We start from the raw sequence: 13,173 nt of genomic DNA, 5'->3' as shown, positions 1-13,173 counted from the left end.
ATATTTATATATATATATATATATATATATATATATATATATATATATACACACACACACACAGAGAGAGAGAGAGAGAGAGAGAGAGAGAGAGAGAGAGAGAGAGAGAGAGAGAGAGAGAGAGAGAGAGAGCATCACTGTTTTTATAATATATTCTATAATGAAAGGCTGTGTACATAGAGTTTATGAACTTGGGACACTAACGTTGTCACTTTCTGATAACTTCATTTATATTTTACAACACACTCAGTCACTGTCTGGTCCTTCTCTTGTCTGTAGTGAAGGGAGTAAGTCATATGACCCAAGCCCAAGCCCCAACACCACTGCAAACACTTGCACTATAACAGAAATTGAGCAGACGACTATGCATAGTCGTCACCCAGGATTAAGGAGTTTAAGAAAAATTTTCCCCTCATACAGGAAACTTTTTCCCTTATCACAGTATCTATATGACATTGCACAATACTTTGTTGCTTTTCTTCATTAATCACTTATCTTGAAATATATCAAAATATTAAGTACATTGCTTTCTTCATGCATAATCTCATTAACTTGTAATTCATATCATAAAAGTCTACAAAACTAAGACAGTATTTAGGCTTTCAGTTTTCAAGATCAATGACAACTATTTTTCAGTGACTGTGACAACATAGTGTTGCCAAAGGTTGCTGAGTTGATTCGAGGCCACGAACAGGAGTTTTGTCCTCGGTGTGAGTGCAAGTATGAGAGCCGGAACAGCACCACCATCAAGGTTTGTCAACTCTTAACAGGGCTGTCTCTAAATATGCTTATTTTTTCATTTGTAAGTTTATCTATGATTCAAGTATATCTGTTGTGAGGTTGTGTGGTTATGTGTGTGCACAGTTTTCAGTGGAATTGTATAAATAACATTGTGTAATATTCAACCCGGCGACCGTGGAATTAAGATTTTTGGACAGCTCCTGGGTGTGCAATAAATGGCAAAAAATCATCTTGTTGGAAAATAATTTTTAATCATAAAACTTGAAAAACATGTAGAGCACTGAACAATGTAAAATAAACAATTCATTTAATTCATGTGGCAATACTGGCTGGATGAAGGCGGAGGGGACGAGGTGTTCTTGGGAGCGGGCCCAGTGACAGGGGAGTTGGGTGGGTGGCAGAGGGAGGATAACACACTTCACAGTCATGTGTGAACATCATCTTACAACTTATTCATGGAGTAAGTGTTGCCTTGCATATCTGAGGCTCCTGTTCTCCCTCTGCCTTCCCCTTCTCCTCTCTGACAACTGAGTCTACTCCTATATCTACACTGTTGTTTTCCTGGGCTTCTTCCCACCACTGTGGACCATTGAAGAGTGATGACAGTGGGGAGGATTTGCCTGGGGGCATGTCGCTTCACTCACTCCCCACCTCCATTCCAAACAGTCCCCCAAGTAAGCTCCCACGCAGCTTCTGAAGTCCATCCTGGCAGGATCGAATGACTTGCCCAAGCCATGAGTTACATGGGTGTTTCCTTGGTCTCCTCCCTTCAGGGTTGTCTTGTACAGAAACTGCCCTATGAGTAGGATCAATGTTCAGGAAGCATGCCATGTGCCCGTATAGCCGGAGCTGGCATTCCCGAACTAAGCTGGTAACTGGCCTTGATTCTGTTTCATCAAGTAGTTGGTGGTTAGATATGAAGTCATTCCAGCGATTCCCCATGATCCTGTGAAGGCACTTGGCACCAAAGGCATCAACACGCCTCTCCAAGTAACTATTCAGTATTGATGTCTCACAGCTGTACAAGTGACAAAGATTTAAATCTTTGTCTGTCTAAATAGATATTGAAAACACCTCGTACTCTTGTTGAGCAAGTCCATAACACCATGGGCCAGGCCAATCTGTTGAGTGACTTCCTGGACAGGGACAACAAGTGACAAAGATTTAAATCTTTGTTTGTCTAAATAGATTTTGATAACACCATATGCTCTTCTTGAGCAAGTCCATAACATCATGGGCCAGGCCAATCAGTTGAGTGACTTCCTGGTAAGACTCACTATTGTTATGCACTACACTACCAAGGTATATGAAATTATTGGTGACCTTGACATCCTCACCACATGCATGGACAGATTGAAATGTGTATCCAGCAAGCCTACAAACGACTGGACCTTGGTTTCGACCAAGGAGACTTTCAGTTTCAGAGGCTTTGCCTCCTTACTGGCGTGGTAGGGGTGCTCTCCTAGCCCCTAAGACATCAATGTTCTTGCCATAGCAAGAGCAAACTCTCTTTCACTTAGTAAGTCTCCAAACACCTGGACCTTGGTCTTGGCCCAGAAGACCTGAGGTCCCAAAGGCTTAGCCTCCTTGTGCAGTATCTAAAAGAGCCATCACCAGAACTTCCAGTGACTGCAAGGATTACTACATTATCAACAATAACAAGATCTATGACCAAGGTATTGTCAATAGATGCTCCACAATGACTTTGGTCCACAACCTGCTTAATATGCAGTCCATTCAAGTGTTGCAAAGTTATGGGACAAGGATGCAGCCCTGTCTCACTCCCGAGTTAATGAGAAAGAACCAATAAATCCCAGGTATCCATTTATTGACCAGCCTGAAAGGAAGGATGAATAGCTGGGAGGGCTGTGTGCTGACTGCCCGGACCTGGATCAAACATGGTCTGCGGATTTGTAGCTAGGCATGCTAACCACTACACCAAGGATAAATTAGTGGTGACTAAGAAGAAAGTATTCCAGCCATCACTTTGTGCTGTCCAGCCCAAAACTGCCATTTCCACCATCAGAACAAATACATCAATTGTTGCTTCAAACAAATCAGTCAATCAATCAGTGGGGGAACATGCCGGGGGGAGCGTCGCCTCACCCACCCTACAATGCCAAGCCCGGGGGTCGCACCGGGCGAGTCTCCATGCAGGCCCCCTTTCCATCCTGAGTACCTCCCGGCAGGATCAATCGACTTGCTCCAGCCACGAACTCCGTGGGCATCCCCTTGGCCTCTTCCACAAAGGATTGTCTCTTACAGAGACAACCCAATGAGCAGGATCAGCTTCAGGGTAGCATGCCACGTGCCTGTATAGCTGGAGTTGGCGTTGGCAGACTATGCAGGTAATAGATATCAAATCAGTCTCACAGAGTAGTCGCCGGTTTGACACAAAGTCATTCCAGTGATATCCCATGATTCTGCGTAGACAATTATTACCAAAGGCATCAATCCGTCGCGCCAAGTCCCCATTTAGTGTTCATGTCTCACAGCCATAAAGTAAGACAGAGAACACAAAGGACTTGAAGATCCGGATCTTTGTCGTTCTGCACAGATATCGACAACGCCATTTACTCATTTTGAGTGAGTCCATAACACCGTGGGCCAAGCCAGTCTGCTGTAAGACTTCCTGTTGTTATGAATTATGCTACCAAGATACGTGAAGCTTTCTGAGATCTCAATGTCCTCGTCACACACATGAACAGACTGTACTGTTTCATCTAGCAAGCCTCCAAACACCCGTACGTTGGTCTTGGCCCGGGAGACCTGAAGTCCCAAGGGCTTCGCCTCCTCGTGCAGTGCCGCAAGAGCCACCACCAAAACCTCCAGTGACTCCATCAGGATTACTGCATCATCGTCAAAAACAAGATCTGTGACCCTGGTATTACCAATGGATGCTCTGCAATGACTCTGGTCCACAACTCTGCCTAGTACCCAGTTCATACAAGTGTTGAAAAGTGATGGGGCAAGGACACAGCCCTGCCTCACTCCCGCATTCATGGTCTAATACGGAGTCGAGTTTGGCGTAGAAGATCTCCTTCTCTTCAGCTTCACGCATCTCGGTAGGAGCGTACACTGCAACAAGAGACATGAAGCCCAGTGTGTGCTTCAGCCTCACTCGCATTTACACTCATCAACTGGAGCAACCTCAACCACAAATGGCAACAGTGGGCTGGAGATGCCCATAGCTACCCCCTTGAGATGGCAACCATTGCTCGTGCTGGACCAGTAGGTGTATCCCCCCTTGCTGATCTTGCCACTGCCAGGCCTCCTTGTCTCAGAGAGTACCACTATGTCCACCCTCAGCCTTCTGAGCTCATTTGATAGGTATGGCACTCGCTCATCATTCGAGAGTCTCTGACTGTTCCAGGAGCCCACACGCAGAGCCCTCTGAAGGTTAACCCCGGGCCTGGTTCTGTGGGTGGGCGCAGCCTCTTCACCCCCCTGGCCACCCCCAAAACAAAAAGAGGGGCTTGGGGGCTTCCTCCTTTGAGGTGCAGGGGTCCCGTAGGCGTTGCCCTGCACCCATCATTAACGGCACGCTCCTCGGATGCTAATGTGTTGTGGAAGCCTGCCACGCGGTCGGGCCCCCCAGTGAAATCGGATCAGGGTCGAGGCTCGCGCTTGCGACCCCGACCTCTACTTTTAATTTTGTTTTTGGCTGAGATAGTTTTTCAAAACGGAAGGGGGTGCAAACCCCTCCACCATCCAGCCCAGATCAGGGGTGGACTGACTGCTGCTCACCATAGGGCAGGGACGCAGGACCCCTGGGAGGATTAATCCCCCGGTTACCCTAACAAAGCAGCCAGGGATCTCCTATTCTTTGAAGACAAAGCTAAATCCAACAGCATTAAAATGCAATGAGACATCACAGAGTTCCCTGCTTACTGACCCAGTGACTGCACACCTTCCATCCCTTGTTCTTGGGTCAGCCAGCTCAAGCAAAGTGAACAACACTATGGACATAGAGTAAACTTGTCTGTTCCTAAACATTTTTCCAACCTTAGAGAGGAGTATGATAAAAGGCAAACTACATACTGGATTGTCGGTGAGTGCAGTATGTACTGTATTTCGCAATATTCATTAACCCCATTCAGTGCCACGTCTCTATATACACGGACTGCAGTTTAAAAAATCACAGCAATAAGTAGTGTAGCCAGATTGCCTAAACTTGCTTGGCTTTTAGGCCTGCCTTTGTTCTGGCAAGCCCAGCCCCCCTCATTTCCTTCCCTTGACACGTCGTGCTCCGAGTCAGTTGACAGCGTGGCAGGCTTCCACAACACATTAGCATCCGAGGAGCGTGCCGTTAATGAGGGTGCAGGGCAACGCCTACGGGACCCCTGCACCTCAAAGGAGGAAGCCCCCAAGCCCCTCTTTTTGTTTTGGGGGTGGCCAGGGGGGTGAAGAGGCTGCGCCCACCCGCAGAACCAGGCCCGGGGTTAACCTTCAGAGGGCTCTGCGTGTGGGCTCCTGGGTAGGCGGTGCCCGAAGTGATAGCGTACTGGACCCACATTCGCCGCGTGATGGACGACGCGGGTTCGAATCCTCACGCTACCACTCGGATTTTTCGGTCACCGCCGAGTGGCTTAAAACTACCCACGTGCTGTCCTGAAGACCACCCATCAACCCGGACTCTAGAGGAAGCCGTCCAAGCGAATCAAGTACGAGTTCCGGGGGGCAGCATGACCCAATGCAAGATGGCGCCACTATAAACACTCGCCTGCGCCAGAACGGGCTGGGCCGACCATCAGGCCCCACCTGGAAGAAGCCTTGGGCCGACCATCAGGCCCCACCGGGAAGATGCCTACCGGCGCAATAGGCAACAACGTAAAAAAAAAAAAAAAAAAAAAAAATCATAAATGTGATACCATTATATACTAAAAGATTTATGTAAATTTTGTAAGTGCTACAATACGATAAATATGTGTCATGGTTTGAATGTAATCTATGCTCACTGTGTCGCCTTCTTGATGTGTTATATGCATGGTTCCCCTTGTGTATGTGTGTAAATATATACAAAACCTCATAATATACCTCTTATGAGAGTATGTAAATCAAAATACTACATCACTATAACACGGTTTCGACCAAAAAAATATCAAATCTACAGTCCGGGTGCCCTGACTTTCACTCTCAATATCGTAACAGCACAAGGCATTTTGTCATGGAAAACGCCAACTTAAGTACCCAAAATGTACCTATTTATTGTTTTTATGTCATAATATAGTGATTAAGCCCAAGGAAGATAAAAAATTGTCCGGCACCAGGAGGTTGGCAGGCGTCATTGTCTCTGGCACTGAATGGGTTAATGTAGATTGTTCTATGTCTAATTTTTTCTTTAAGGGGGCAGGAGGTTGGAACACATCCCCCATATTACAGTGATCAGTATTGGAAAACCTCTTTTGTCATATGTAAAATCATTGTCCACAAGTTTTTAGGCATATAACCTGTACACATACATCAAATAAGGCCTCTTAAAAAAAAAAAAAAAAAAAAAAAAAAAAGCCTGCTGAGCACTATTCCTTTAAGAGGATAGGAAAAACCTAAAAGGAGGGTTAGGCCCTTTAACTGTGCAGCTGGTCAAACACACCAATATGTACTATTGTGTGCCCTCGGGCAAGTAAACCAGGGGTGTCTCTTTTCGTCTCCACTCTCTGTAACTATGAATAGCAAATATTCCAGCATATCACTGGAAAGAAGGGAAATACTATACAACTGGTTTATTATCATTGCATTATTTCAAATGCTAGAAAGATAGAAAGGGGAGCAACATTGCATAAAGTTTTATAGGTAGAAGGCAGTCAATAAGAGGGAGGGAGTTGACAAGATGAAAAGCCTTTAATGCTACTTTGTCCACATGAACATTAATTTTTTAGTAATATCCTTGTTCATCATTACTAAATCATTACATTCATCATTACTGAAGTTCATATCATATGATTTCTTTTATTCACCAGTTTGATTTAATCATATACGTAAACCTTTTGAGCCAGCTGTGCACACGTCTTTGTTTCGCAGGTTGTGGTGATACTGGTGATCTGGGTCATCTCCTTGCTGGTGGTGTACATGAGCTTCCTGCTGTGCCTGGATCCACTACTGAACAAGCGCAGGTCACAGCCATCCTACCAAGAACACACCAACGAATATGACGAGACTTCCTCTGTGGGGGGTGCCCCGGGAATGTCTCAACGTATGCATGTGCGAGCTAATGTGCTGGGTCGAGTGGGTCACCAGCAGGACAAGTGGAAGCGTCAGGTGCAGGAGCAGCGCTACAACATATATGATAAACACACGATGCTGAACTGAGTGCAGTGGGTTATCATGTTCCAGTTTGGTGTGAATGAGTAGCCCTGTCCTGCATGCTGGGTTTTTCTTCTGTCTGTGGTGTACATTTTTTGTGTGGTCATGTCATGCAACAGATATAATTTGTTGACATGGGTCTACAAGGTTTATTACTATTGCTTTGTACTACTTAAGATAAATATTTGAATATGGCATACATTGGCATAGGTAAGGGGAACCTTGGAAAGATAGGCTCCCCCATGGGTCTTGATATCTGAAATACTAAAGAAAAAAAATGCAGTAGTCAATTTATTAAAAATAGGCATTGAGTTCACCCTCCCCAATGATAATTTGACCTCTCCATGGGCTCCCTCACATGCAGACCTTTCTATGTTATTAATGGGGAAATGTTCATAACACTGACTTTAAGTAAAACAACTTTATAATTAATATTCACATGAAATTTAATTACCACCACATGGAAGCTGTGGAGAGGGGGCATATAACTAGAAAATAAAAACACTGGCAAAAATGATTAGATTGACTACTCAGGATAATCTAGTCAGTAACAATGGCACGAGAACACTTTTGTCCTTTCGATCACAAATTGATATTTGTCAAAATTAAATAGAGCTCATGCAAGAGTGACGGAACATATAATACTGACTAAATTTAATGGAGTAAATCTTTGCGAAATAAGGCCAACATTTAGATATGCAATTAATATATGATGCTAACATAATAGTGTTGGAGAGAGAGTATATATATCCAAATGTATATGACAAATATCTAAGTGTGAGATTTCACTGGATGCACATTTGTGTAAAAAAATTACAGGCCTGCAGAAAATACTTTTACACCTAAGTGCATCAAAGTCTACTGTGTTATAAGGAGGCATAATTTTTCCAATTTAAATGACCTGGCAATTCTGTAGCCTGTTACAGCAGGCTGACTTATCTCTTTATGTCTACTGTCCTGGCAGGCTGATTTGTATGGCACTCACTTTGGTCGATTAAATTTTTGCCAATTTGTCATGATGGACTTCCTCTAAAACCATTCCACATTTCTAAATGGGAAGATATTTTTGAGTAATTGTAGCACATCGAAAAATTTGCAGAAGTATTGAAATGTTGAAATAAGGGAATGGGAAGCATTCTTTGTATTGATTATTTCCTGTAAAAAAAAATCATAATACATATAGTTTTAGAATCACCTTATAGATATCGCTTTTGTGAGCCCAACAATATATATTATGTATCTACTTAGAAGAGTTTATGGAAAGAGAACTGTGTAAAAAATTTCTTTATATGGTGGGCACAAGGCTTCCAAGCCTGCCAAAGTGCAATGTCTTGGAATCAAATCTTGATAACTTGCAGCAAGTCTGAAATAGTGAATTTGAACTTTCCATGTGTGTGTGTGACACACCTGCTGGTAGTTTGGATTCTAATTTTGAGGACATTTCAGCCACTCCTCTGTTTCGTCATGCTGTTGCCATGAACAGCTTGTGGGTAGTATAGATAAAATTGTTTGATGCTGTCACTCCATGTAGTCTAATTAAAGATCAAGAGAGTTAATAATCTGGCATACAACATTTCTTATGTGTAATTCTCTTATGTAATGATTATAGTGTACAAATATTTATTTATTGTATGTTATTAAAAAATTGATATAATGAAAAATATATTTTCACTTCTCCACTTTCATAATATTGATTTTAGGATGTTTACCATGCTTTTGTGGAGATTAAGTAATTTTAGTTTATCCTAAAGTTATGAAAAATTATTTTCTTCTGACAGCAAACCTTTGTCCAAAAAAATAAAATAAATGAATAAATAAATATATAAAATAGATGCATGTCTAATTTTCTTTCACATAATATTTAAGCAATTTGTCAAACACCTTTGTTGAATATGCACCATGGAAACAGAACACTTAAAAATGAAGTGTATATGTGTAATTCACCCTGGTCTAACTATGTGCCCCAGCCTATGGAAAGTAGCTAATGTGACACCGATTTTCAAAAAGGGGGACAGGTCAGATGCTTCAAACTATCGCCCAATTAGCTTAACATCAGTTACAGGCAAGATGCTGGAGTCCATAATAGCCAGGAACATTCGGGAGCATCTAGAGAAACACAGCTTAATTCACGACTCGCAGCATGGGTTCACGAAAGGTAGGTCATGCCTCACCAATCTCTTGTCCTTCTATAATAAAGTATTTGAGGCAGTAGACAGATGAAAATTATGATGTAATCTATCTTGATTTTAGTAGTGTTTGACAAAGTTCCTCACCAACGACTGTTGCTTAAATTACAGGCTCACGGAGTAGAGGGTAAAGTTTTGAACTGGGTCAAGGCATGTCTTAGCAATAGGAAGCAAAGAGTGCAAATCAGTGGTAAAAGATATGACTAGGGATGTGTTATGAGTGGGGTCCCACAGGGTTCGGTATTAGGTCCACTTTTGTTTATTATTTATATCAATGATTTAGATACAGGAATTAGTAGTGATGTCAGTAAGTTTGCAGATGATACCAAGACCGGTAGAGTAATTGAGTCGGATCAGGACGCTAGTATTCTCCAGGATGAACTAAACAGATTGTATGACTGGGCGGATAAATGGCAGATGGAGTTTAATGTAGGGAAGTGCAGTATTCTGAGTGTAGGTAGGAACAACCCCTCTCATAACTATTGCTTAAATGACACTCTCATAAGCAGGTCTGGGTGCGAGAGAGATTTAGGGGTCTTAGTGAGCTCTGATCTCCGTCCAAGGGCACAATGCATCCCAGCTAGAAATCTAGCAAATAGGGTACTGGGATTTATTTCAAGGAGCGTAAGCAACAGAAGCGCCGAAGTCTTCTTCAAACTATATTTAGCATTAGTTAGACCTCATCTTGACTATGCGGTTCAGTTCTGGTCACCTTACTATAGAATGGATATCAAAATGTTAGAATCGGTGCAGAGGAGGATGACTAAGACGATTCAGGGGTTGAGAAACTTGCCATATGAGGAAAGACTCAAACAGTTAAACTTGCATTCTCTAGAAAGGCGAAGGGTGCGTGGAGACATGATTGAGGTTTATAAATGGATGAAGGGCTTTAATAAGGGGGATATTCATGAGGTTTTGTTGGTAAGAGAACCGGATAGGACCCGAAGTAATGGGTTTAAACTGGATAAATTCAGATTCAACAGGGACATAGGCAAAAATTGGTTTACTAACAGGGTGGTGGATGAGTGGAATAGGCTTAGCAGTCATGTGGTGAGTGCCAATACAATTGTCACATTCAAAAATAGATTTGATAAATTCATGGACAGCGATATTAGGTGGGGTTAGATACATGGGAGCTTAGGTTCAAAGGAGCTGCCTTGTACAGGCCTACCGGCCTCTTGCAGACTCCTACGTTCTTATGTTCTTATGTTATGTTCTTAACTCACACTTGCCAGCCAGTATCCTCCCTAAATGGGCTTGGAACCCAAAAGTGACTGATCTCGGGAGACAGTTGAAACCTCACCCACAACCCACCCACCCTTTTTTTTTTTTTTTGTGTGTGTGTGTGTGTGTGTAATTCACCACGACCTGATCACAAGCTGGACTCATCATCGCCAGCAAGTACCCTCCAGATTAGAGCAAGGCTCTGTATAAGTGACAGTAATATAGTCAATCTCTGGGTACTGCCGGAACATTCACACAACACACATCCCATCCCCCTTGCTCAAGGGGGAACAGTAACTACTCCTTGTCAGCGGAAAAATCCTGACCTCAGCGGGGCTCAAACCTTTCCGTGCCATGCTGCAAAGCCTGGCAGTGCAGAGCTTTAACCACTGAGCTGTCGGAGCAGTGTCTTGTTTTCTCTCACCATTATATCATCTCCTACTTTATATAATCTCTCTCTCTCTCTCTCTCTCTCTCTCTCTCTCTCTCTCTCTCTCTCTCTCTCTCTCTCTCTCTCTCCTGCCTTTTCATCTGGCTGGTCGCAGGTTCAGTTCCCAGCATCTGAAAGTTTGTTTCTCTCGTTCTAGACTAGATAAATTTCTTATGTGTTTTGCGACACTGAGATGATGTGTAAGTTAAGTAAATTTATGATGGGAAGTGCCTCCCCTGTCACGTGTAATTTTTTTTCTTTTTTTCACATATGGCCTATAGCGCCGGTAGGCTATTCAGTAGGGGCCTGATGGTCGGCCCGAGCCCGCCATGGCGCAGACAATTGTTTATAGTGGGGCCATTATTATTGGCTCATGCTGCCCCCCGGAGCTCATTCTTGATTTCACTTGCACAGCTTCTTCTAGAGTCCGGGTTGATAGATGGTCTTCAGGACAGCATGTGAGTAGTCTTAGGCCACTCGGCGGTGACTGAAAAATCCCAGGTGGTTAGCGGCGGATTCGAACCCTCATCATGGACAACGTGCCGAATGCAGGGCCGGCACGCTAACCACTCAGCCACCGCCTGCTAGCAGTTACATTACCTTTATGTAGCTACACTCGTGTGGCCCTTTCTTTATATCTATGTTTGTCCAGTTTTTCCTTAAATTTTCGCACTCTTTGCCTCTACCACTTAATTTTCGCACTCTTTGCCTCTACCACTTAATTTTCGCACACTCTTTGCCTCTACCACTTCTAATTTTTCATTCTACTGGCTCTACTCCTGTCACATCAGTCTAAAGCTGAACTCTATCCTCAAACATTTTTCCTGAAAATTTCACTCTGAATGATTCTGGGCATATTTTTTCTACTCATCCAATTTCTGACTGAATTTATGCCTGTTTTAAATTTCTAATAATGTTTCATATACACTTTCTGGCCTAATTCTTCAGAAGGCTCATGGATCCCCTGGAGTTCCTCATATTGTCCTTTAAAACTGTGCTTCCGTGCTGATACACACTGCTTGCCTGCCTGCCTTCCTTCCTTTCATCCATCCATTCTTCCTTTCTTTTTCCCCTCCTTTCTTATTTACCCTTCATTTGTTCGTCTTTCCTTTCTTTCTTCCCTCCTTTTCCTCTTTCGTTACTTTTTCCTTCCTTCCGTTTTTCCCTCCTTACTATCTTCTTCCCTTCTTCCTTCCTTTCTTTCCGCCCTCCTGTCTTCCTTTTTCCCTTCTTTCTTCCCTTCTTCCTTTCTTTCTTCCCTCCTGCCTTTCTCTTTCTCTTTCCTTTTTTCTTCCCTCTCTTTTTTTCCCACCTTCCTTGCTTGCTTGCTTGCTTCCTTCCCTTCTTTTTCTTTCCTTCTTTCCTTTCTTTCTTCCCTCTTTTCTTTTAATTTCCTCTCTTTACTCTCCTTTTTGAGCCGGTGGAGGGGTGGAGGGTATTTGTTGCCCTGCGCATTGCAAGTATCAGTGGTGATAAGGATAGGGATGTATGGAAGCACGTACTATGGTGCCAACAGTGTTAGATGAATGAGAAGCAGAGCCAACGAATGCGAGGAATAGAAAGAAAGTGGATTTGCTGGAGATGGTGTCTACGTGTAATGTGTGGAGTCAGCACGGTGGATCGGGGGAGATATGAGGTAGTGCATGAGTATATGTTCGAAAGACTGTAAATAAGGGGTCAAATTTGTGGCTTAACAGTGTAGCAGCGACGGGACAAATTTTTGCCATGATATATAAGCCCCTAAAAAATAGATGATGCATTAAGCGATCACAAATGCATTGATATATATTATGAAATGGTTTGCGTGAGTGATGATTTTTTCTCATTTTTCTTGCTTAGAGGGAAGGGCCTTTAAGAAACATGATCCCCGCAGCTACCGGGTTAAGATGATTTGAACATGTGGGAAGGATGGATGGGAGAAGAATGGTAAAGAGGGTGTATGGATCCAGAGTGAAGAGAACATGACGTCACCCTCATAAAATAATCACCCAAATCACTTTTCAGCGATTTCCAGGTTTTTGTCTACATCAATTTTTCATGTGACGCCCATTTTTGTATAGTTGCCTTCGTCATTCAGGGTTTGAGTGTTCTAGAATTGGCCTTTTTATTTCTGCCTAAATCTTAAGACAAATGAGATAATGACAGTTCTTTTCTGATTTCCTGTAAAGTAGAAAATAACGACTTAGGCGGTTTGTTTACGAAGGTGACGATAAGCTGAGGGAAGACCATGAAGGGAGTGGAGGGACTATGAAAGACGCTTTGTCTCAGAGGGAGCTGAATGTGTTCAAT

The 13,173-nt window shown here is 43.1% G+C and overlaps 1 protein-coding gene across 1 annotated transcript; it reads left to right on the top strand.

The window, feature by feature from the left end:
* Positions 1-636: 636 nt before the first annotated feature.
* Positions 637-8,876, top strand: LOC126986850 (uncharacterized protein CG1161-like; the record flags this gene model as incomplete). Its single annotated transcript, XM_050843292.1, is given in 2 exon segments — positions 637-751; positions 6,763-8,876. Coding segments are annotated over 2 exon segments (403 nt in total), but the record flags the coding sequence as incomplete, so codon positions are not given.
* Positions 8,877-13,173: the final 4,297 nt, after the last annotated feature.

This window comes from Eriocheir sinensis, chromosome 63 (assembly GCF_024679095.1).
Source record: "Eriocheir sinensis breed Jianghai 21 chromosome 63, ASM2467909v1, whole genome shotgun sequence".
NCBI lineage: Eukaryota > Metazoa > Arthropoda > Malacostraca > Decapoda > Varunidae > Eriocheir > Eriocheir sinensis.
The sequence above is the reverse complement of the archived record's forward strand: the minus strand, read 5'-3'. Positions and strand labels throughout refer to the sequence as shown.